Source organism: Phytophthora parasitica (assembly GCF_000247585.1).
Source record: "Phytophthora parasitica INRA-310 unplaced genomic scaffold supercont2.8, whole genome shotgun sequence".
NCBI lineage: Eukaryota > Oomycota > Peronosporomycetes > Peronosporales > Peronosporaceae > Phytophthora > Phytophthora nicotianae.
Genome location: NW_008648994.1, coordinates 1,656,444 through 1,678,499, shown reverse-complemented (window position 1 = coordinate 1,678,499; position 22,056 = coordinate 1,656,444). Strand labels below are relative to the sequence as shown.

The 22,056-nt window shown below is 49.9% G+C and overlaps 8 protein-coding genes across 18 annotated transcripts; 3 read left to right on the top strand and 5 right to left on the bottom strand.

The window, feature by feature from the left end:
• The first annotated feature begins 195 nt into the window (after window positions 1-195).
• PPTG_06059 (hypothetical protein) lies at window positions 196-2,162 on the top strand. The gene has a single exon (XM_008899819.1). It carries the CDS (start codon window positions 453-455, stop codon window positions 2,046-2,048), a length of 1,596 nt encoding a protein of 531 aa, XP_008898067.1. The 5' UTR covers window positions 196-452; the 3' UTR covers window positions 2,049-2,162.
• On the bottom strand, window positions 1,774-3,921 carry PPTG_06058. Of its 2 annotated transcripts, XM_008899817.1 has the most exons (3): window positions 3,667-3,921; window positions 2,614-3,584; window positions 1,774-2,534 (listed from the first exon to the last, which is right to left on the bottom strand). In XM_008899817.1, exons 1-3 carry the CDS (start codon window positions 3,817-3,819, stop codon window positions 2,339-2,341), a joined length of 1,320 nt encoding a protein of 439 aa, XP_008898065.1. In that variant the 5' UTR covers window positions 3,820-3,921; the 3' UTR covers window positions 1,774-2,338. The 2 variants fall into 2 exon arrangements, with proteins under 2 accessions (XP_008898065.1, XP_008898066.1); XM_008899818.1 differs by having other exon boundaries at window positions 2,614-3,921.
• Window positions 3,636-6,473, top strand: PPTG_06057 (ribosomal RNA large subunit methyltransferase J). Its single transcript, XM_008899816.1, has 2 exons — window positions 3,636-4,045; window positions 4,110-6,473. The coding sequence occupies exons 1-2, from the start codon at window positions 4,019-4,021 to the stop codon at window positions 4,851-4,853; spliced, it is 771 nt and encodes a 256-aa protein (XP_008898064.1). The 5' UTR covers window positions 3,636-4,018; the 3' UTR covers window positions 4,854-6,473.
• Window positions 4,434-7,292, bottom strand: PPTG_06056 (hypothetical protein). Of its 10 annotated transcripts, none has more exons than XM_008899806.1 (6): window positions 6,936-7,292; window positions 6,773-6,824; window positions 6,637-6,686; window positions 6,507-6,568; window positions 5,789-6,433; window positions 4,434-5,724 (listed from the first exon to the last, which is right to left on the bottom strand). In XM_008899806.1, exons 1-6 carry the CDS (start codon window positions 7,241-7,243, stop codon window positions 4,910-4,912), a joined length of 1,932 nt encoding a protein of 643 aa, XP_008898054.1. In that variant the 5' UTR covers window positions 7,244-7,292; the 3' UTR covers window positions 4,434-4,909. The 10 variants fall into 10 exon arrangements, with proteins under 10 accessions (XP_008898054.1, XP_008898057.1, XP_008898055.1 ...); XM_008899809.1 differs by having other exon boundaries at window positions 6,977-7,292; XM_008899807.1 differs by having other exon boundaries at window positions 6,773-6,778; window positions 6,977-7,292.
• A 7-nt stretch (window positions 7,293-7,299) lies between these two features.
• Window positions 7,300-8,514, top strand: PPTG_06055 (hypothetical protein). The gene has a single exon (XM_008899805.1). The coding sequence runs from the start codon at window positions 7,527-7,529 to the stop codon at window positions 8,433-8,435; it is 909 nt and encodes a 302-aa protein (XP_008898053.1). The 5' UTR covers window positions 7,300-7,526; the 3' UTR covers window positions 8,436-8,514.
• Window positions 8,377-9,177, bottom strand: PPTG_06054 (hypothetical protein). The gene is made up of 2 exons (XM_008899804.1): window positions 8,875-9,177; window positions 8,377-8,806 (listed from the first exon to the last, which is right to left on the bottom strand). The coding sequence occupies exons 1-2, from the start codon at window positions 9,106-9,108 to the stop codon at window positions 8,591-8,593; spliced, it is 450 nt and encodes a 149-aa protein (XP_008898052.1). The 5' UTR covers window positions 9,109-9,177; the 3' UTR covers window positions 8,377-8,590.
• Window positions 9,178-12,920: 3,743 nt separating this feature from the next.
• Window positions 12,921-13,862, bottom strand: PPTG_06053 (hypothetical protein; the record flags this gene model as incomplete). The annotated part of the gene is made up of 3 exons (XM_008899803.1): window positions 12,921-13,166; window positions 13,210-13,443; window positions 13,611-13,862. The coding sequence occupies 3 exons, from the start codon at window positions 13,860-13,862 to the stop codon at window positions 12,921-12,923; spliced, it is 732 nt and encodes a 243-aa protein (XP_008898051.1).
• A 1,625-nt stretch (window positions 13,863-15,487) lies between these two features.
• Window positions 15,488-15,648, bottom strand: PPTG_21812 (hypothetical protein; the record flags this gene model as incomplete). Its single annotated transcript, XM_008900000.1, has 2 exons — window positions 15,488-15,582; window positions 15,618-15,648. The coding sequence occupies 2 exons, from the start codon at window positions 15,646-15,648 to the stop codon at window positions 15,488-15,490; spliced, it is 126 nt and encodes a 41-aa protein (XP_008898248.1).
• Window positions 15,649-22,056: the final 6,408 nt, after the last annotated feature.

Here is a 22,056-nt window from a genome sequence, read left to right as displayed (position 1 = left end):
TCGCCTGGTGTCTCCGCGCGCGAACTTGCGCCTTTGCGTGGTTGTTGGATACTGAGTGCGGAATCCGAATGATCAACTTCAACTTATAGAATCATCACTCTGACAAAGTTTTAACAAAAGATGGTGCAATTTTTGAACACTCTCAAAACAGGATTTAGCATTCACTGTATAGTCTACCAGCACAGTGCAGAGTCTGCACTGCAGACGCTTCGAGGATTGTTCAGTTCTCAGATTTTGGTTATCTACTCAGCAAGGGCCGTTCAACATGAGCAGCGACTGGTTTTGGGGACATCGTCTTTCAGGGATGACGATCGATGATCACTGTCGAGATGGGGGTCAACAAGCAGCACTAATCTGAGTGTGCAGTAAGTGCACAGCTGGGATTTATAGAGGTAGGACGCCTTTCAAACATCAGTTGTGAATTTGCGGTATTCCCGTCAGGTTTGAATACGATGAAGGTATCAGCGTTGCTGGCCGCGCTGGTTGCCGTAGCCATCAGCATTTCGATTCCACCCACTGCTTCAGCGGCAGTCACCACTTTCGCGGAACGGTCGTACGGCGAGATTGTAGAGTTTCTCCTGGAGCTCGAAACCAAGTATGAGGAATACGCTGAAGTATTCAGCGTACAGGACAAGTACGACCTACCCAAGCACAAGGAAGTGGATTGCAATCGGAACCACAAGACGGTACCATGCGAGCAGTACGTGATCAAGATCACGGATGAGGCAACTTTGCCGGACCCCGAGCGACCCGAGTTGATCTTCAGTGGTGCTGTGCACGGCAATGAAAGAGTAGGTCCACAGGTTGTTGTTGCGCTGGCGGAGCTCTTGCTGTCGCACGCAAACAGAACGGATGGCAACCCGTGGCTACAGCACCTCGTCAAGACTCGTACAATCGTGATCGTGCCAACCGCTAACGCCTACGGCTACAATCACAACGTCCGGGAGGAACTTGATGTTGATCCAAATCGTGATTTCCCGTACAATTTGGGTGATGACGAGGAATGTATGGTGACCACGGCTGCACGTGCACTTAACGAACTGTGGCGAGACCATTTGTTCCAGCTTGGCATCACTTTCCACGCTGGTATGGAATGCATAACTTACGAGTGGGGAGGCAAGAATCATGTCAAAGAGTCTGGCAAAAGTGAGAAGAGTCCTGACGATCGTAGTCAGCAACAACTCTCGCGCATTATGTCTCGATTTGGAGGTAAATTTGAAGAGAGCGGACAGTATTACCCAGACGGCACTATGAATGATGTTGTGTATGCTGTGGACGGTGGAATGGAAGACTGGGGATATGCAGCGTCTTGGGAGAACGAGTTTACAACTCCGAAGCCCATTAAAGAGTGCAACCCGCCAAGTTTTGGAGGATACCCAGCCGAGAAGACCAGGTACAACAACGCTACCCACCGTGCGTTTAATGTCCTGATCGAGGCCAGCGACAGTAAGCAGCCGAATGCAACAAACTGGGGAGATAGCTTGACGCTATCGGACGAAGCATTGAGTGACTATTTACCAGCGACAGCAATGGTGGGCCACGTTCCTCGTAATGTTCGCTTGTCACTGCTGTATATCGATCTGGTGCAGCCATATCTTCTCTGGAAGACGTACCCGCACAACACCCCCATTAAGGAAACTGTAACTTTTAATTGGGAGGTAGCGGGGGCTATCACGGTGGACAGCACGCAGTTGAAGGTTTGGTCCGATGATCCTGCTAATGCCACCCTTACACAGTCTCAAAAAGGTGTCACGCGATGGTATCACGAGGATCTGGGTCTGGAAGTGGGAACCAACAACAAGGGTTCGTTCAACGCTGATGTCGAATTCCCGGCAGCTGGAACGTACTACGTCCAGGCGATTGCCACAGTCGACCAGGACTGGGCTACTCAAGGCACTGGTGAAGACATTCCAGTGCCCAAGATTAAACCGCAAGCGCATATTGTGAATGTTCGAACCAACGATGACTGGTTGTATTCAAACAACGGCCGGGTCGTGCGAGGGCAAACAGTATGGACTTCGTACATGGTGAAGATCGTCGTGTCCTAGTGTTCCTAGTGAATTGTCAAGATTTGTCTAGGAAACACTTGTCAAACGCAAAACCAATTTGCCAACGATAAAGGCGTTTGTTATCAATGCTCATCGCCGCAAGGAAACCCTCTCTGTCTAACACGTGTGTACTGGACACACAGTCCAATTGTTAGTAAGTTTGCTTGTAAGCTAGTATAAAAAGCGTTGCCAGAAGACTTTATCTTCTGATCGAGTTGGCGCCGAGCCGAGCTACTTTCGCTTCACGCCGCGCGCACATTTTGGTCTTGGTGTTGTTGGTTCTTAAGTTACTACAGCTCCGAGTAAGCATTTGTGGAGCGGTAGTACGAGCCTGGATAGCCCATGCTCATACCACGCGATGGCACTCGGGAACCGCCCAGTCCTCCACGCGATCCAAAGCTGTATCCACCGCGTCCACCACCACCATTTCCTGCTTGTCCAGCAACCTGAACCAGGAACATGTGGCCTGACGGACATGCTACCCTCCTGTAAACGCAAGAACAGGAACAAAAATTATTAGCACTGGCACCTGATATCGAGAGAGGAGCTGTACAGGAGAACTTACATGTTGTACATGTGAGGGAGCACGCGCATCTGAATGTGGCATTGCGGACAGCGTACAAGTGCGCCGTGCGAGCTCGCCCGATACGAAACGGGTTGATTCAAGTCCGGTCCACCAGAAGGAGTCGACATCCGCATACCTGCTCCGCCCACTGCGCCACCAGACTCATCAGCTCTAGGCTTGGCGTCTCTTTCTGTAACTGCTGCGCCACAGTCACGACAAAACCGGTGTCCAAGCCGCACTCGAGGGTGATCACACTGCTTCTTGACCTGCATTTCTGTCATCGTGGCACGACACGACGGACACTTGTCGTAGTTGCTCGAGTCCGACTTCTGAATATCCTTGAGACAGCTCCAGTGGAAACTGTGTCCACACGCCGTCGTGTAAATCGCATCTCCGACATCCATAGTCTCTAGACAAATGGCACATTCCTCTGCTTCCTGCACCACTGTTGTCTCCACGGCCTCCGCGCTATCCAAGTCCATTTTATCTTCAAAAATGTCCCCAGTCGCGTATGGTTTAGCAACCAAAGCGACTGATCTCTTCTCGGCATCTTCAATAAACGAGCTCAGCTCCTTCGAGTATAGCGACTGAGGTGGTGCATCACGTGCACAGTCGTCCAGACTTCTCGAGTATCTTGACTTTAACGTCCTCAGATCCGGTCGTGGGCCCAGATGTTTCTCCTCAATAGCTCGAAGTCTCATCTCACGTCGAGCCTGTGCTTCCGCCACTTCTCGTTCTCTCTGGGTACGTTCTGCCTCGCGTTGGCGCTCTTCTTCCTCCAGCGCCGCCACTTGACGAGCTCTCGCGCGCTCTACGTCCTCAGCGCGTCGACGCTCGAGCATCATCTGATTCTGATCCCGAATACAGCGGTCGCACACACGTACAGGCTCATTATTGTAGCGCATTATGGTCGAGCTGGGCATCACTTTGTGGGTGCGCGCACAGCCGCCACAAACCGCATTGCCACACGCCTGCAAATTTTGCCACAAATAAGGAAGCGAGTCAAAAAGTTAGAAAATGGCGGGGTCTAATCAGGTCTTCACGGTACTGTACCCGGCAGCGATGCTTGCGTCGAAAGGCGTGGAATTTCTTGTCGCACACGAAGCAGTCGGCGGCGGACTCGAAGAGCGCGTCAGGCACGGCGGGGGAGCCTCCGCCTCCCGCCATGGTGAAGCCCATGCCGGCCGACGATCCCTGCGCCCGCATACCCGCAGTCGTCTCGGTGTAATATGTCTGTGTCTAACTGTTGAGTGTGCCGTCGTCGGTGTCTTGATTTTTTGTTCACTACAGAGAGGAAGAACACCTGCATAATCCAGCCAAGAGACAAATCCCTCTTTTTAAGAGATAATTAGAACCCAGTTTTCGAAATATTCGACTTGGCTAAGACCAGCCAAGAGCTACAAAAATGACCAAGTCCACCGAAGCGAACCGAGTGCGTACAGTAGCGGCTCTACCTGTGCGTACACGCGTCGCTAACGTTGCGTAACTGTTGCTAGGATATTTACTACCGCAAGGCCAAGGAGGTGGGCTTCCGCGCGCGCTCAGCCTTCAAGTTACTGCAGCTGGACGAGCAATTCGACTTCTTGCGCAATGTACAGCGCGCCGTGGACCTGTGCGCGGCTCCTGGTAGCTGGAGCCAAGTGCTGAGCCGCAAGTTGTACGACGCCAGTAACGTAGAGAGCGTGAACAGTGGCGATGTGCGTATCGTGTCCGTGGATCTGCAGGAAATGGCGCCGATTACTGGTGTCCAGCTACTACAGGGCGACATTACGTCTAAGCGCACGGCCGAGCAGATCATTGGCTACTTCCACGGCGCCAAGGCCCAAGTGGTGGTGAGTGATGGTGCACCTGACGTCACCGGCGTGCACGATATTGACGAGTTCGTGCAGGCTGAGCTGCTGGCCGCCGCTCTCAACATCACCACGCACGTGCTGGAGGAGGGAGGGTCGTTCGTGGCTAAGATCTTTCGCTGCGAGCAATACGATCTGCTGGCTACGCAGCTCAGCGTCTTCTTCGAGAGCGTGTCGTGCTCCAAACCCATGAGCAGTCGCGCGCAGAGTAACGAGGCCTTCGTAGTGTGCCAGGGCTTCCGACTACCCGAGAACTACACTCCTGTGATGACATCCTATCTGCTCCCGCGGTACGGACTCGAGGAAGGCGAAAAGCACGACCCGCTCTTAGTGCCGTTCCTCGCAAGTGGAGATCTGTCTGGATATGACGCCGACCAGCAATTCTACTAAAACTTAGGCAAATAATTGCTGAATAGATAGAAAAAGATGACCATCGCTACTTGCTGTCAAGAAACTCGGACAACGGATGCAATACGAGCGAGCGAGGACACACTCTCGATGACCAGTGTTAATGCATCTTTCTTCGACTGTAGGGTGTCTAGGATACGAGCTTCAGATGCGATCTTCTCTTCGTCGCTCTGAATTGTGTACGATAAAACTTGCATCGTGGAGCGCTTCCTCGGATCCCAACCATAGAGGTCATAGCTCTTGCGCTCGGATAAACCATTTTGACATGGTAGAGTCGTCGTTGCCAACAGGGACTCGTTGTTTGCATGGCGTATCTGCTCGATCATCACTTCGCGGTCAGTTGCAGAAGCATGACTACCACATAATCGCCCAGCCATATCCTCCAGGCAATTAGCAAAGGTGGTGATGGTTTGGCTCATTTGACGTAGTGTTCGTGCTGCTTTGTTGTCGGTTTGGGTACCTCTGGGCACTGTTCCGTTCGAAATTGGACCAGGGTTTCGTAGTTGTTTAGCGCGATCGCGCAGCAATGCTGCTAGGTGGATCTCTACACATCCAGCGCCAGCTACGACGTCCGGATTATCGATCAAGCTTGCCAGCATTTTGACGGACGTAGTAACCACGTGATTAAGCTCATCAAACGCGAATCGGTCCGGTGCTGTGATCGCGATTGTTGTTACGGGATGCGCATTTTCACTGTCCACAACGGTGCCCTCGCGGTGCAGACGGATAAATTGCTTGTTGCCGAGAGTTTGCGTGGTAATGAGAGATAAGGCACCGAGCGAACTGCTAACGATGCTGTCATCGATTCTCCAGTCACTGAGGATAGTGGCTCCACTCAGCATTTGTACGTTTCCTAACATAATAGTTGGTTAGTACGAAGCATACAGAGTGTCTTGATCTCGAAATGTCAGACTTACGGATATACGCAGCGGAGAGTCGATCAAGCGTGAAGATACCCTTGGTGGCCAGGTACGTCTGCAGGTACTTTGGAACGATTTTTTGCGAGAGAACAGCAGTGGCACCTAGCCGATCTAATCGGTCTCCAACTTGCCGGAGTGCTTTCAGACGGAAGGCATCCGTTGAGTCCGCGTGATATATCCTTGTATTGCTACTCGTTTCCGCTTCCTCAAACTCGGCCAGCGGCTCGATAGTGATGTTGAACAAGGCAACACGTACATTGCAGATTGGAGGGGACAGGGCGCTCCGCTTGACACCTTGAGGTCTTCCACGACAAGGCCACGGGAGATCGAGGAGAACCGTTTGCTTCCAAACTTCAGATTTAGCGATGGACGCTTGGCCGGGGGCGAACAGAAGCTGCACAGGAACACTCTCGCTCGGGTGTTCTACAACATACCCAAACACACTCACAAACGCTTGAATAATAAGAGGGATAACTACCGCTTCCGTGGTTTCCTCATCTAGCCCAGTAATCGACTTGGACGATATGATGCCTCGAATCACGGCGGAAATCGAAGCTGCCGAGCTCCAATTCACCGCCACACGCACAGGGCACCTCGGATCTTCCAGGTACTGCAGGCTCCAATCCAGCGCCAGGTGTAGTCCTGTATTTTGCAAGATCATCGTTAACTGCATTACAAGCCAATCTTTTTTACTCTAAAAGTTTAATGTGCTCACCTTTACTGACTACACGGTGGGGAATATGTTCAAGACTACCTTCCTGGATTTCAAGCTGAAGGCTATACCCAACCCAGCGAAAAAACGTCAATGATTTCTATAAACAACACTTTCAATGCTGAGGTCTCACCTCGCGCTCAATCCCGCCAGAAAGAACCCTGAATCGGCATGGTTCCGAATCTATCCGCCACGCGCAGCAAAGTCACAAGCGTTAGTACAAATATGCTTTCGCTACATCCAAGCACAGAGTCCTAGCTGAACTACACCTTGCTCTTCAATATATGAAGGTAAGCGTTGGTGATCGGACAGTCTCCAATGCTGCACGCCACGGACAACATTTCTTGTCAGCGCTTCCTCTCCTCATCAACTTCTCTGTCGGGTGTTTATCCACCAACAGGCATTGCCAGCCAACCCTCTTCATGGGCGCACCTAGATCCAAATATTTCCGGCGTCTGCTCCGTCTTACTTACTTGAGGCTGGAAAAGTATCGTTCGGCGACGGAAGTGGTTGTGAGCGCGTCGGGACACCGCGCGTTCGCCTGCAATAGCTGCGCCCTTCCCAGCGGTCCGTAGCTGCCATCCATGAGCGCCATCAGCTCCCTGCACACGCCAATGAGCCGGCGCTTTACTTCGTCTCGATCGAGCAGGTCCATAGATCAAGTGTCCGCCAAAGATCGCGTGTTGGACTTTGTACCTATCAAAGGATAGGGCAGTGGTCACCAACAAGACGTGGCCCATCCTTTTGTCTTGCTTTCGCTATGTCACACCTGTCGAGTGAAAGATGCCACGCTAGTCGTCGATTTTCGTCGATTTTTAACCAATCAAAGAGTGTCTGTGATGCTGACTCTCTGATCGGGTTGATGCAGACGGCAAAAGGCTCGGCACTTCCAGCAGACCAGTTGACCTCTACGCGCCGAGCTCAATTTCCGGTCCCAGGAGCTGCTGCCTCCCGCGCGTACCCCACCCAGTCTCCGCAGTCATCCACTTGCTTCCAGCCGACCTGAACTAAGCCACTGCCGCAATGCTCATGTCGTACGGAGTCTCCATCGCAGTCATCAACTCGGTGGTTAACGCGCTCTGCGACCCCTTGCGCAAGTATCTGACCAAGTTCATGGACCCGTTCATGGTTGTGGCTTTGCGTGGACTCATTCAAGCACCGCTTTTCGTGGCCTGGGCAATCGTGGACACTGGAGGTCGCCTACCTCCGCTCAACCATCTCTTCTGGACATCCGTGTGTATCAGTGGCTTCATCAACATCATCACCAGCTACCTGTACAACCGAGCAATTCAGATCTCCACGCTGTCCGCCACGGTTCCTTTTCTGTCTTTCACTCCGGCATTCTTGGTGGTCGTAGCGTTCCTTGTGCTAGGCGAAGTTCCCACTGTCTCGGGAGTGCTAGGTGTCTCCATCGCAACGATGGGAGGTTTCTGGCTACAAGGTACCAAAGACGACCATGCTAGCAAAGATCTGCTAATGGACTCATCGAATGCGAGCAAAGGATCGATGTATATGATCCTCGTGGCCTTCTTGTGGAGCATTTCCAATGCGTTCGATAAGATCGGCGTGCAGAATTCCACACCATTGGTGTATGGGTCTACGATCCAGGTCATTGTGGCGGGAGGCAGCTACATCCTGCAGAAAATGCGTGTCGGAGGAGAGGAGATTTACCTCCCGATCGGACAGGAAATGAAAATCCCGTGGAAGTTCGTCATCCTAGCGGGCGTCACAAGCGTCGTGGCGTACTACATTAACCTCGTGGCGACGCAGCACCTTGAGGTCTCGTACGTGATCGCCATCAAGCGATCAGGCTGCATTTGGAGCGTCTTGATGGGTCGATTCTTGTTCCGAGAGCGAAATCTGCGCAAGAAAATCCCCAGCATTTTGCTGATGGTCCTCGGTGTTATCTGTATTGTCATGGGTAAAGAGTAAAGCATAACGCATAAGCGAGAATAGATAAATGTGCTGCTGTCTCTGCCCTCACATGCGTCGCATGAATATCCGCTACCATCATATTATCTCGCAGACCAAAGTTACAGATCTAGAACTTGAACACGTCAGCCGTGCACTGAACGCGCTCTCCTAACCTACTGAAACAGCGCATCCTGTGACCATGATTTGCCCTCGGGGGTGTCAAGCCACTCATCGGATTGCGCAATGTCGTCCTGGATGGCCTTGATCAGCGACTCCAGCGACGAGAAGTTCATCTCCGGGCGAATATAGCCCGTGATGAGAAACTTGAGCTGCGCACCGTAGAAATCCTTATCGAATTTGTGCAGTAAGTGCGGCTCCACCGTCTTCTCCTATAATGCGCACACGGGTAGTTAGCGTTAACTTTGTCTCTCCATATTTCCTCTCTCCAGTGTGGCACCTTATTCTTGAAGTAGGGGTTCCAGCCAATACTAGCGACAGCCTTGTACGGGCCTTTGCCGTCAACCGTGGCCCAGCCACAGTAAATACCCGTAGGTAGCAGCTCCAGGAGATCACCCAGATCCTCACTCGAGAGGTTGGCCGTGGGGCACCCCAATTGCTTGCCACCGCGGCCAAAGCCCTCCACCACCGTTGCCTGCAATCGCAGCACCGTCTTCAGTTGCTCGATCGGCATGTTTTCTATTATCTGTTGCGATGTTTCTGCTGATTGGAGACTCTGCAACTGAAGGCGATTTCTACGCACTTCGCTTCGTTAGTCAAGTCAAGGGGACTTTGTGACCTTTTGATTGACCAATCAGCAACCGATAGATACGTAATCTAAAAAAATGTCACTGGATTAAGAACTGTAAAATCTGATAGAGTCCCGTGGGTTCACTCTACGACAAAAGTTTTGTGACACCTACACTTTCCGCCATATATCAGCTGAGACAGAGTGATATTTAGATATACACCTTTGCCCGTCCAAACTGAGAATAATCTCAAGCAAAGTGGACAACATGTTTTTGTTTATTGCAATTTTCTTCTTACGTGATTAAAAGCACCAATGAATCCGAGAATAATCTCATTCAAAAAGAGACGATCTACTGACCTAGATTCCGTAAACCATGTCGTTCATCTTCTCCGCCGCATTCACCGCATCGCGACAGTGCAACTCCATATTCGTCACCAACGTGGGGGTGATGCACTTGATACTCGCTTCAGCCGCCTTCTCCAAGAAGCGCGTGGTACGCTCCTTAATTGTCAACGGGGTGCCGTCATCATCCGTCATGCTGCTTCGATCACAAATCTCCTCGCGATACAAAGCAAGATACGCCTTGATCCGTGCTTTTAGCACGGAGAAGCAGCCCTTGATGGGGTTGCACATCGGAGAGTAGGCGCTGAGGCGTAGTAGCTTTAGGTCGGCGTGCTCATCCACCCGCTCTTCCGTTTGACGGTGTGCAGGAGCGTTATCCAGGACGATAACAACCTTCTTACCGGCAAAGTTGCTTTGAAAGACAGGAGACGCCTTTACTGTACGGTAGATCTCGTCGATAAAGGCAGCATTTTGGGCCATACGAATACTCCCCCTCTCCAGCCGATGGAGTACAACACCCATAGCTGAGTTGACCGCGCACTGGACTTGCAAGTTGACCCCTTTTGACGGTGGCATCACCTGTGTAGCGCGTTCTCCTTTACGCACGCGTCCCCGACCACGCTTACAGTACACATTGTAGTTAGTCTCATCAAAGTAGATAATACAGTCACCGTCTTTTTGATGGTCCTTGAGAGCTTCCGCGAACTTGAAGCGTTTGGTCTTGTTGATGTCATTGTTGCACGTCATGGGCTCGATGCGTGTCTGTTTTACCGTGTACAACATACCCAGCCAGTGGCGGCAGATCGTTGAGGTGGAGACGTTAATTCCCATGTCCAAAAAGAGCATCGTACGCATAGCTTCTAACGTAAATGTGCAATTATCGTTGAGGTATTCTTCGAGCTTGTTCCTGGCCTCTTCTGTGATCTTCACGACGCTACCCCGAGCGCCGCCGCGTGGCAGATCCTCCACGCGTCCTGAGGCGACAATGCGGTAGGCCACTGCTCGCGAAATGCCGTTGTTCTCGGCCACCTGAAGCCAGTCAGCGCGCCCTGCGCGATGCGCGGAAAGAACGCGAAGCTTCTCGGCGGGTGAGTGCTTTCAGAGGAGGGGTTGGGAGGGCATCTGCGCTCAAACAGGTGAATTGAGAAGTGAGCTACTTTAGCCTCGTGCGCAGGCTTTCGCGCGCATTTTGGCGCCAAGACGTCTTTACCACGCATTTTACGGCTGCCACCTTTCCTTGTCTTGTTTTGGATGAAATTATTCTCGCTTGGTTTGCTGATTACTTTTGCCTAACTTGATATTCATATTTCATAAAAACAATTCTCCGCTTTGCTTGAAAACTAATCTCAGTTTGGACGGGCAAAGGTGTAGTCCTCCTATCAAACAGAGCAACGGTGGGTGTAACGGGGTTACACGGGTGTGGTGCACACATGGGTATGGAGTACCCGAAGAGCTAACAGATTCTCAGTACATGACTCGTAGAGCTAACAGTGCCCTCAGTACATAGGCTGAGGGCCACACGATATGCATTTGATTAGGTTTAATTATGCTAGATAGTTAAACATTGATAGCGGCTTGGCCGTGGTAGAAAACCTTAGATAAATAACATGTAGGTTCTCAACGCTAACCGAGGGGATTTTCTGTGCAAATAAGCACGCAAGTACTCGTCATTGAGTTTTTGCGTTATAATTGGTGCGTAGTCCCCCTATAATAAAAATCCATGTGCGACGTCGTACCCTTTTTTTACATGTACTTTTCACACCCTTTTATAGAGCCCTTGTATTAAGTTCGAGAATGGGTTAGGGAAAGATCTATCATAGCATGCTCTGGGGCATTTTCGATCAAAATTTATTCCCTTCTAAAAGCTATGAAGTGCATCTGTTCGAGCGCTCGAACAGATGTCACGAATATTACTGTTCGCGAAGAATTAACATGCCACTAAGTAAGGCTCGTTTTGTATGGAACCTGGGTTGCATCAGGTGGCGACTCTGACAGGTGTTTATGTAAATCTTCGATGTTTAGCTACGATTTGCAGGGCGAAGAATTAGCGCGCAACCGCCGTGGGGGCCTGATTTAGCAGCAGACACCCCCGAATAGGCGACTAGCGGGAGTGAAAATCGAGTGACGCGTCGCGTAAAAAAGATGCCACAGGTTTTCTGGGCGTGACAAGGCTGTCGTACGATACGAACAAGAGTACTGAGATGTGCACTGATTTATAATATATTCGCAAAATATGATATCGTACTTTATGAGTTAGCGTAGTTTATATAATGTCCCATGATATACTTTCAGGTGGTTTATGGAAGTGTTCGAAAGGCATCTCACGAGCTGCACAGCGGTAACGGAGTTGAGAATCTTTGCCCTCGCATTAAGGATGGCCGTGAGCTAATGGTGGCTGAGGTAGGGCATCTAGAGAGTGCCCCGTCGGCCACTACGCCCAGGTATGACTGTGTACCCGTCGCAACGCCCAGTAATCTGCCATAGACTATGTAAGGATTAGATAATCCTTACATAGTCTATGGCGCCAACTCAGTCTTGCAGCAGTACAAGATGGCGAAGAGTGCACGCCTGGAGAAGCGAGCCACGCGACGTCTTGATCCGCCACAATACCAGTATCCTGGCGGCAGCACCAGTGAACAAGCCATAAAGAAAGATGACCAGCGTCACTGGCTTTCAGCAGCAACCGCTACCACCAGAATGCCACGCAACGTGCGCGGTACAAGCCCGCAATCAAGTCGAAGAAGAGCAAGGAGAGAGCTGGCGCTCGTGCAAGCGATGAAGTCCGCCAGAAGCAGACATCTCGGGCTGGCTCGGTTGTGGTGGCTCGCACGCGACGGACGAAGAGCAAGGCCTCGATAGGGAACCCGGCCGCGAGTGAAGAGGATTCGTACTCGGAAACAGGCACGTCGAGTGGGTGTTCGACGTCGACGGCCTTGATTCCAGGCTCCTCTTGCGACCCACCGTCAAGAGATGTGGCAAGAGGACTACTTGCTGGTGCTACCCATCCTTTGGAGCACCCGAATATCCCTAGAGATGGCTGAGAGCCGAAGTCCAAGCGAGACACCGGGGACGTGTCTCGGCGTTAATGCCCCTGTTCAAGTGACGGCTGTGCAAAGTGGTGGAGTGGCCTATACCCCCGTGGCGGAACAACCGGCGATGATAATGGTTCCAATTGCTACTGCTGCAGCGCAAGCTTTTTGCGTCATTGTGCACGCGATGCCAACACTGATACATACTTATGGAATGGGCCAAGGACTTCAACGCCGTGGGCAGGCTTGCTCTTAAGTGGAGAAAGCTCCGCGGGGGGGGGGGTGAACAGAGTAGCAACTGACGACCAAGAGAATGGATCATGGGCTACACAAGACCGCTCATTCATGGTGCAGGTACTCTCTTTTCATCAATCCGTGATGATATCAGCACCAGACGTGGCTTCGCAAGGAACTGCCGAGAGAACCCACGTGGGATGGACACGTGATCAGTCGGTTGAATTGTTCCACAGGATTGCTCGTGGTGGCATATCCACTTGATCCGTTGAAACCCTGCCACCGCCAAAACTCACTCTTCATCCAAATGTTGTTGAAGTGGCTCCGAAACCCGACCATCCGCTCTTCACGTGACCACTTCTCCAGTACAACCGTCATCTGTTCGTCATACACTTCCTTTGAAGACACGAAATGAAGTTGTAGATATCAATGACCACACCTCGCACAAACTGTCCGGTATTCCTTTGAGCTTTTCATGAACCTTAGTCATCACGCGGTATAAGCACATCAGGTATGTGTAGTCGGAATCCACACCAAAACCTTGGTTCACGGCGTTCGGTTGCTCAACTTCAGTATTGTCCATAACGTATTTGGCCAGCAACTGCTGGCCAGTCCCAGCAGTGAAAACTTTGCGAAGCGATGACAGCGCTTTCACGTACAGGCTCTCCAATCGCTGTGAAGTGATAAACAGAGCGAGCAAGTGGAATGAGCGACATCTGTCAGACACTCCACAGACGATTACTGGATACGCCACTTGGTTTAGCTTGAAGGCGATTTCCATGCGGAACACGAATGTTCCGGGGTCGCGGACTGCATTTTGCCTTTCCTAGTCAAGCCCACCAGAAACGGTTCTTCGTCAGAGCCGTTGCCGACATCCGGCTTCTCACGGATGTCACGTTCCCACCCAAAGGAAAATGAACTAGTGTCCGATACCTCGGGTCCATACGCCAGCTTGTCGATCTGTCCCTGGATCTCATCGTGGTCATCGTTTCGGTAGAGCGTCTTCTTGGTGTAGTGCCATTGCACCTGGCGCAGGATTGGCATGTCTGCCTCAGATAACCCGAAAAAAAATAATTGCCGTGCCATACCCATGCGAATTCGGGCCGGTTTCAAGGCTTGCTTGACCACTGCTCGACCGTAGACTTTCAGCTGAGGCGTCAGCTGCGGCTAGCGGCGTTCCCGGACGAGAGTCTCATGTGTACCAGACTCCACCATTGTCACTCGATTGAGTTCTGGACAGGTAAGCACCTTCCCAGCCACTGACAATAATTGTACGGTGTTGCCATCTTGCATGCTTCCGAGGGACACCTTAATAACTGGTATCGCATCTTATGCGATCTAGTCAGAGCGCATACGGAGCATGGAACCTGACTCTTCACAATGACGAACATCTTCATATCTTCCATTAGCAGTTGGGGTCTCCGCGAGCCATGTCACTACATACGGTCTTCCACACGCATCTTGGTGTCATCGTAGTTCGAGATGGGACTAGGGGCGGGAGGTTCGAAGATGTTGCGTTTTCGAGAATGTACTGAAATCCGTAACTTCTCGTTGAGTGCGGAGACCAACGAAGCATTCGGATTTGTAGAAACTCAGTTTTGTTCAACGACACGATTTGCTAGAATCGAGTGGTGTGCATTCGCTCACATTTGGTCTGTCCTTATGTATGTGGTGCTACGTTTTCGTGGTGTGGCTAACACAGCTTTTGTGTGTACGCTCATTTTCTGGGTGCCATCCCCTTTTTTTGTGTGTTTCTCCGGTCCTGCAATCTGGGAAAATGTATGGAGTATGAGGTTACGGAGTACGAGGTAGTACGAAGAACGACTATTTAGAATGCACCCGGTTATTTGGGACCGATGATTCTATTTTATCGCGTTCGGCTTGGTCGCCGTCACTCTCAATAACAGCAACTAAGACGAGCACCAATACTTTTTTCCGCCAAAAGCACTTATTGCAGCTTTGCGATGAAATACGTCCACCGAAAAACACGACATCAAGATAAGAAATTAAGAAATTCGAGTGCAGTGAAAATGAGATTAAAAGAGCTTTCTGAAAGCAGAAGGCGAAACTTTGGCTACTACATTCGCAAACGTGGGGCATCTCACTTTCTTGTGGTCCATTGAGTAACATTCTGCACGCCCTGCTGGTCAAGATACCTGATGTGAAGGTGGACTCCGACGTCAACCCGTATACTTTAGATCTATAATCGACTTTGCTCCCATAAAGTATATAAAGCTCTCTACCTACCGCACCTGCCGCTCGATAGTTTTCGGACAACTTTTTGGTCGACCCAAATCGATGTTGGTATTTGCAAAGTGTTTTTTTTATTTTAGTGAGAGGGTTAGCACGAAGAGAAAAGATGTACTTAAAGTATTCCTGGTATGAGTTATGAAAAAATGGATGCTTTCTTGAATGTAGTTAGCTGATTAAACTGTCGCAAATTCAAATTCAAAGTCGTGGATTGAGACTGCATTAGTCGGTGCTAGCACCGACAGCTTTCAAAATGAAAGCCTAGATCAAAAGTGTTGATAAAAAACCAATCTGCAATTTACGTATTGTGATTAGCTAATTTGGATTTGCACTCATTCGCAGCTATCACGCCCTCGTACTCCATAACCAGTGTTTGCTAACGTCGTGTTGCAACGGGAGGAAACAACGTTGTCACGTTTTACCAATGCATGGGAGCGTTTTTACGCGTTGTTACGCAATACGTATTCTTAATCGGCGGCACACTCGGTATCCGAAGATTCATGCAACTTGAAGCGGGACTCGTCGTCGGGCATGAGCAACTCCAGCTCAAGCAACAGCAGCGCTAACTTCACGCCTCGTTTAGTATGCTTCACGAACATTGGTTGTCCGAGAACTTGACCGTGGGCATGTATGCGCAGCTTCTGTTGCTACCGCTGTAGCAAAACAGGCAGCTCGTGTTGGTTTCAAGAAGGCCAACGGGATGGCGAAGGAAGACCCCCCGCCGACGCGAGCTCGGATGAAGTACAAGCGCCTTCAAACTACGCGTTCAGACGCTACCAGACGCAGGAATCCGTGTGTTGTTGGATGAAGAGGCGGTGGAGCTGTCGTCGCGCGCTTTATCTCGGTTGTTTCGCTGAAGATTCAGCTCTGCTAAGAGCTGGGTCGAAGTCCGGATAGTGAAAGAAAGTCCAAGCTTGTGTCGCTTGAAGATTGAACACGTGAGCTTTACTCATTCGAGATAATACTGACAAAATGAAAAGAGAAGTTCAAATTTGTAAAGTTTCATGAAGTGTTATTGCGGTGCACAACACAACGAGAGTATCAGCTTTGGCAATTTGCTCACTCATCGCTACAGTGGTAGCAACGTCAAAGGCAGCCCAATGCGAGAAACAAATAGGATTTGCAACGTCACTTTTTGCCCTCTCAGCCCCGACAAATCGTTTCTTCTGTGGCAAAGTGACAATGTTGATGTCAGGAAGCTCTTGACTTCTATCGGCTTCAGGGATCGGCTCCAAATTGGAGTCATAAACATACCATTCTTCATCAGAATCGGCACGCTCTGCGTCGGCGTCACAAGGACTGTCCTCTGCGAGGCCAGCGATTGCTTCCAGCCAGAACCTAATCGCTCCCACCGTTCCCATGTAGTCGACTTCAGTTGCGTTTTCCGCTGGAGCAGAAAGAGAGACTGCTGGGTCCGCAACCCCTTGCAGTTGTAGTTTAGCTCGTTCCGTTGGATCTATCGGCTTCTTCTGCTTCCTAACGTCATCACCTTCACTTTTCTCCGGTTTCCTTCACGAGCCTCGCTACGGATTACTGCGATTAAAAGCGTCGTCTCGAAATTGAGCTAGACTCTTCGTGTCGTTTGTAATGTGCTCATTTTGCTGCAGTAACGTTGGCAGGTTGTGTGTTCACAGCGACAGAAAGAATTACTTTTACGAGTTTTGATAACTTGTTGTTCTTTCTATACCACGAAGCACACACATGAATCAAAAAGGCAATGTCACCGCTCGGTTGAAATATTCCTTTGAGGATCCGCGAAATCAACCCACTTTTTGGGGGTGTACTTACCGCGAAGCCATCGCCTGTAAAGACCACTGCTATCCGTACTAACATATCGCCGATGATAATAATCTGCTACAGCAGATATTCCATCTACTGACATTGAGAGCACCGTGTTGTCGCGGGCTGCGATCATTGCCCGAGTGTGAGTCACGTACGGTGGGTGCAAAGAAAATGCTAGTAACATGAGGGGCTGTTCACAGTCCACAAACGCTTTTCCACGACCGGGACCAGATACAACGAGTATGGACTAGCTGAAAATGCAGCATAGCTCTTCCAAAAGCATCTTACAACATCGGACATCGAGTTGTCATCTTTTAGAGGTCGAAACGAAGCTTCTGATAGAGATCTAATAACGCGCTCGGCATCAATCAAATTCCTCCAGAATGTAGGATCTCGGAAACCTTTAAAGCAGTAGGAAATTCAGTGATATAGCGATATTCATGGGCTAGATATTCTAGTGCAGATTGCAAGCGAAGTAGACTCGCGAAGCATGCTTGCATGCTGTTCCATCGAGTTTTACAGAGCGCGATGAATGCCAACGTCTCGCCATACATCGCGTACACGCGTTCGTTACCACGTACAAGCCATTTGGCTGACGAGCTGTTCAGCGTAGCCGCAGCTGTTGCACCTTGTTTTGTGACATCCTTGAAGACTGTCTGGGGGTACCGCCTTTACCAAACTTTCACATCGTGCTCAAAACAGCGCAAAAACACGATAATTGGCCACCTCTGCGCTAATATCTGCCTTGCCCAAGCACATTGCCCATCGTCATCAGTAACAACAGCTCCCACGTTCCACCCAAGTACTAAAGCTTGTTTGATTGATCCTTCTATCGGCTTCGCAATAGCAATGTCGTAGTGGTCTGAGCCAAATAGAAGAAGTTGACAACTGAGAAGATACAGTCGGAAACGTTCTGCCCGACATCACACAGATAATTAACACGACCTCCGGTTTCTTCTTGCTGCTCTCTGAGATTTTCCTCAGAGTCGTGTTCGGCTCTCTTTCAGTTGGTCTTGAGGACGCGTCCTCCTAGTTCCTTTTGTGACGATTATTTCGAAGTGGGGAATTCGTGCAAATAGTCTTTTGGTTGAAGGTTGTGAAAATAATCTGGTAGTGCACAGTCGGATTGAAATTCGAGCAAGTCACGCTCGATACTGCGCTGTCCCCGAACGACTCAAAAAATCACTTATGCGCTTCTGGCGTTTCGAAGCATTGCTGCTGGAAGAGATGACGGACGAAACCGATCGAGTTGATGAAATTGTGGATCTTTGAGCTTCGGCCATGACATATTTTTGGTGGTAGGGACAACGTTTGAGGTGGCTTCGGTATGTGTCGGCGCGGTCACGAATCAGGGCTGGAGGACTAACGTTGGGGTTGTTTACATGGGCAGCTTGGCACAGTTTGCATATCCATCAATAGTGCTTATCAGAAGTAGTCCCGTCAGGATGTACAAGCTGAGTCTGACTCTTAAAGAAGTGTTGCCTCTCCTTGCTCGCTGGGGTGGGCATCGACGCAAAACAGACGCAGCTCGAATGCGTACTGCCCCCAGTCTGAGCGTTAGCTTCTAGGCAGGAAGTAATTGAAATCTTCCCTCTTCCTTACGAAGCAACGGGTAAAAAGTCCGTAACAACGTAGTCACAGTGGATTTGTTTTTACGGGCTTTTTACCAACGTTCCAACGTGTTTATAGCGTTGTTACAGAAAACTGTTGCGACGTCGTTACCTACACTGCCGTAACCTCTTACCCCATACATTTTCATCTGCACTCGCTGGTACCGGTTCCCAGGGCTACATCTTGAATGGACGATGCTCGCACCACAGAACTTAGAAATCCCGTAATCAACTTTGTGGACTATTTTTGGCGATAACGAAACAGATGTGAAAATTTATACCCATTATCTAGGGTAAATCTATTTTATTTTCGTTTAGTGTGTAAATCTGAAACATCACTTTGGAGCTGTTTTTTGGGGACAATTCTATTTTTGGGGATTGTGGGACTTAGCGTATTTTCTAGCTCATTGACCTAATTTCGGTAGTCATGTGTAAATTTGGTTCCACAAAATTCGATAAAGCAGAAAATGAAAATCGAGTGTCTTAAAGTTGAAGTTTATCTACAACGGTAACTGCATGATCGCGGCCTCTTTCTCAACGAAAGCGATGGCTTTGTGTAAAAAGCGCATGCGCAAATACGGCTGCAGTCTGTACAAACAATCATCCCACGACCCGTTGCTCAAAAGCATTTCCAGTACCGCGATACACCATACTCCGCACGAGGTCCCGTCCTTCTGCTTACACCACTCAATCTTCGTGTAGTCGATCGAATCTTGCAACTGAAGCAGCTCCTCAATCCCCCCACGAACGCTCTTCTCGATGATCTTGTAGTTATGGTCGCTTTGCATTGGGTCGAACATAAAGCACGATGCTTTATTCGTAGCATGATCAATGTTGCGGTTGATCAGATAGGCAACCCAATGATTAGAGATATTGAATATCCCAATCACTCGGTCGTATTTCGGGTCCGCTGCTCCGAATCCTCCTGCTACATGCTGTCGTTGATCCGGCAAAGCAAAGTCTTGGTAGCTTTGATTGATAATACCAACACCAGGGTATTGGGCTCGGAGCACCATCATCGAAATCAGTATGGATGTTGTGTGAAGCCACAAATTCTCACGAAAGTCCAGTAGCCGATATCCTTCTACTACTTCTCCAGGTGCCCGAATGACACTGAGGTTCAGTGTCTCCACGTAGCCCTTATGTTCGTTCTGTATAACAGATTTCGGTTAGATGTTGTGGATATTTGGTGTAATTTTGGTAATAGCTCACCTTAGTCACGTGGGTCATGTCGAAGAAAGGTTCACGTACGTCTGCCACGCGCCACTCCATTTCGTCAATCCACTTGTGAGTCTTCATCACCAGAATAAAGCGACCTCGCGCTTCAATGAGTCTTGCCATTGCATCCAGTTGGTCGAAGGTGGCATATCCGTAGTCCGGCCAAAACGCTAGTAGATCTATGTCGTCCTTGCCTTTGATTGCTTCAATTGCCTCCATGATTACCGGCAACTGCAGAATCTTGGTGATGCGGGGGACATCTTGACCAATTGCATACGGCTTCAAGGATAATTCCCCGTGGACTTCAACGTTTGGGATCACCAACGCATCTACCATCGCCTTGGAGTAGTAAAAGCTGTAGGGACCGTCCAGCAGAGCAGCGACCTCATGGAACTCCACGAATCTCGTCAATCTGCCCTTCCTGTAGATAGCTGCAATCACTCGAGCCTTTCGCGAGTCCTCTTTTGCTTGCGCTCTCTTACGCTGAGCCTTCGTCATACCATTCACTCTTGGACGATCTGCGAACGACCAACTCACAGCCTTGGCTCGCTCATGCGCGGCTGTGTCCTCTTGAGGTGAAGTTGATTTTGATCTTGTCGTTTTCGGTGTCGATTCGGTACGTTCGGTATTATCATCTTCAGTTTGACTTCTACTTGCTGTTGTCGCACCCGTACCGTACTCCGGCACCTTTGTATTCTCACTGACTGCGCTTACTGCGCCCTCATCTTCATTATCTTCTGAGGAATCGCTTGCATCTGCTGCCATACAGGTATCCACGCCCTCTGCTGTCTCGGCAGCGTTGCTGGAGACACCGCGTCTTTGCGAAGGCAAGTCAGCAAAGGAAAGCTGTGAAAACCCAGCTTCTCCAACGGAAGAAACCTGAGAAAGCCCTGGGAATAGTGTTTTGCCCTCGTTCTCTGCAAAGTCCACCACAGTTCCACCATTCAATGCCTCATAGAAATCCTTTAGCCACTTTAGCGCCACACGGAATGTTGGTGTGCTCTGAAGAGCCATGCGATCAATGATCTTCTCGGTAATGGCCTTTGCTTCACAGTACATTTTTCCACCGGATAAACCGCGCGTCTTGGGTCTTGAGGTGCACGTACTCTGTCGAAAACCACCCGTGGGAACCTCGCCCTCGTCGATGTTGTTTTCTGGACTTTGGACGATCCATCTTGTAGGGAAAAACCGTATTGGCGGCAGCACACTTTCGAAGTTGCTCACGCTCCTCACGTACATTACGTGGCGACAAGGCAGGAGACACGTCTTCATGAAAATACAACTGCACGAGCACGTCTACAGTACAGATAACCGTTAGTAAATCCACACCAAATTTACCAAATATTACCAAAAAAAATACGTACCCTAGTGTTGACTTCGTGCACGTTTCCAGTTTTCAAACTGGTGACGTTGATGTTGCCTGATGCTATGTGTTCCAGCTTGTAGTCTGCATTGGGTCCGGTGGCGAGCGTGTGTTCATCGGCAAGTAGGCCAACAGCAAATGGGCTGACATGACCAGCGAGTCTCGTCAGGTCTTCGTCCTCGCATTCTCTGGTAGGACGGCTGCCGATACGGTGGTATTCAGCCAAGTACTGCTCCTCTGCATACTGTTGTAAAGCGATCAGAGTAGACAGCAGCTGGTCGATACTCAGAGACCCGTCGATGAGATCCTTCAGCTTACCCCACTTGGACTCGATGCGGTTGTTAGTATTGTTGGTAAGGTGGGGAACGTTGCCACGTAGATAGGAGACCCACTCGTCTTTGTTTCCATCCCAGTTGTCCATGAACGTCTGGTACAGCTTGTGCAACTTGTCATTGCCCAGCTTAGACAGCAGCGTACCTTTAAGAGTTTCATACTCCTCGGCGTTCTTCGCATACACCAACTCGCGCAAGAGCCGTTTGGCATCTTCTTTCACACCTGGAGCCAAGCGAGTGGCTTGCTTACTGAACCACGTAATGACGTGCCACTGGCAGAGCAACTGACGAGCCTCTGGAAACTCCTCACGAAGCACATGCTTCTCGTGCATGGCCTTGTCAGTCATGAAGATTCTGACCTTTGCCCAGTCCGGGTTGTTCTCTTTGAAAATCTCTACCACGCGACGAAGATTGTCCTTTTCTTCACTGTCTACAAGAGCATGATGAACGTATTGTCCCTAGAACACTTGTTAGATACCTGTATTACAATACAGAGTATTTAAAATTAAAGTTTAACAGATACCTTTCCAAAAACGTCGTGAACCACAAAGCTAAAAAGCTTGTACCGGTTCGCGTTCGTGTTGTGCGTGGAATCGACAAGAACAACTTCAGGAAAGGCCTTAAACAGGCGTTTCATCCTCGCAGTCTGGAACGTAGCAATCCGGGCAACATTCGATTCGCTATCCACATACACTTGAGCCACGTTCCTATCGTCCTGCTCCGTGAAGCCG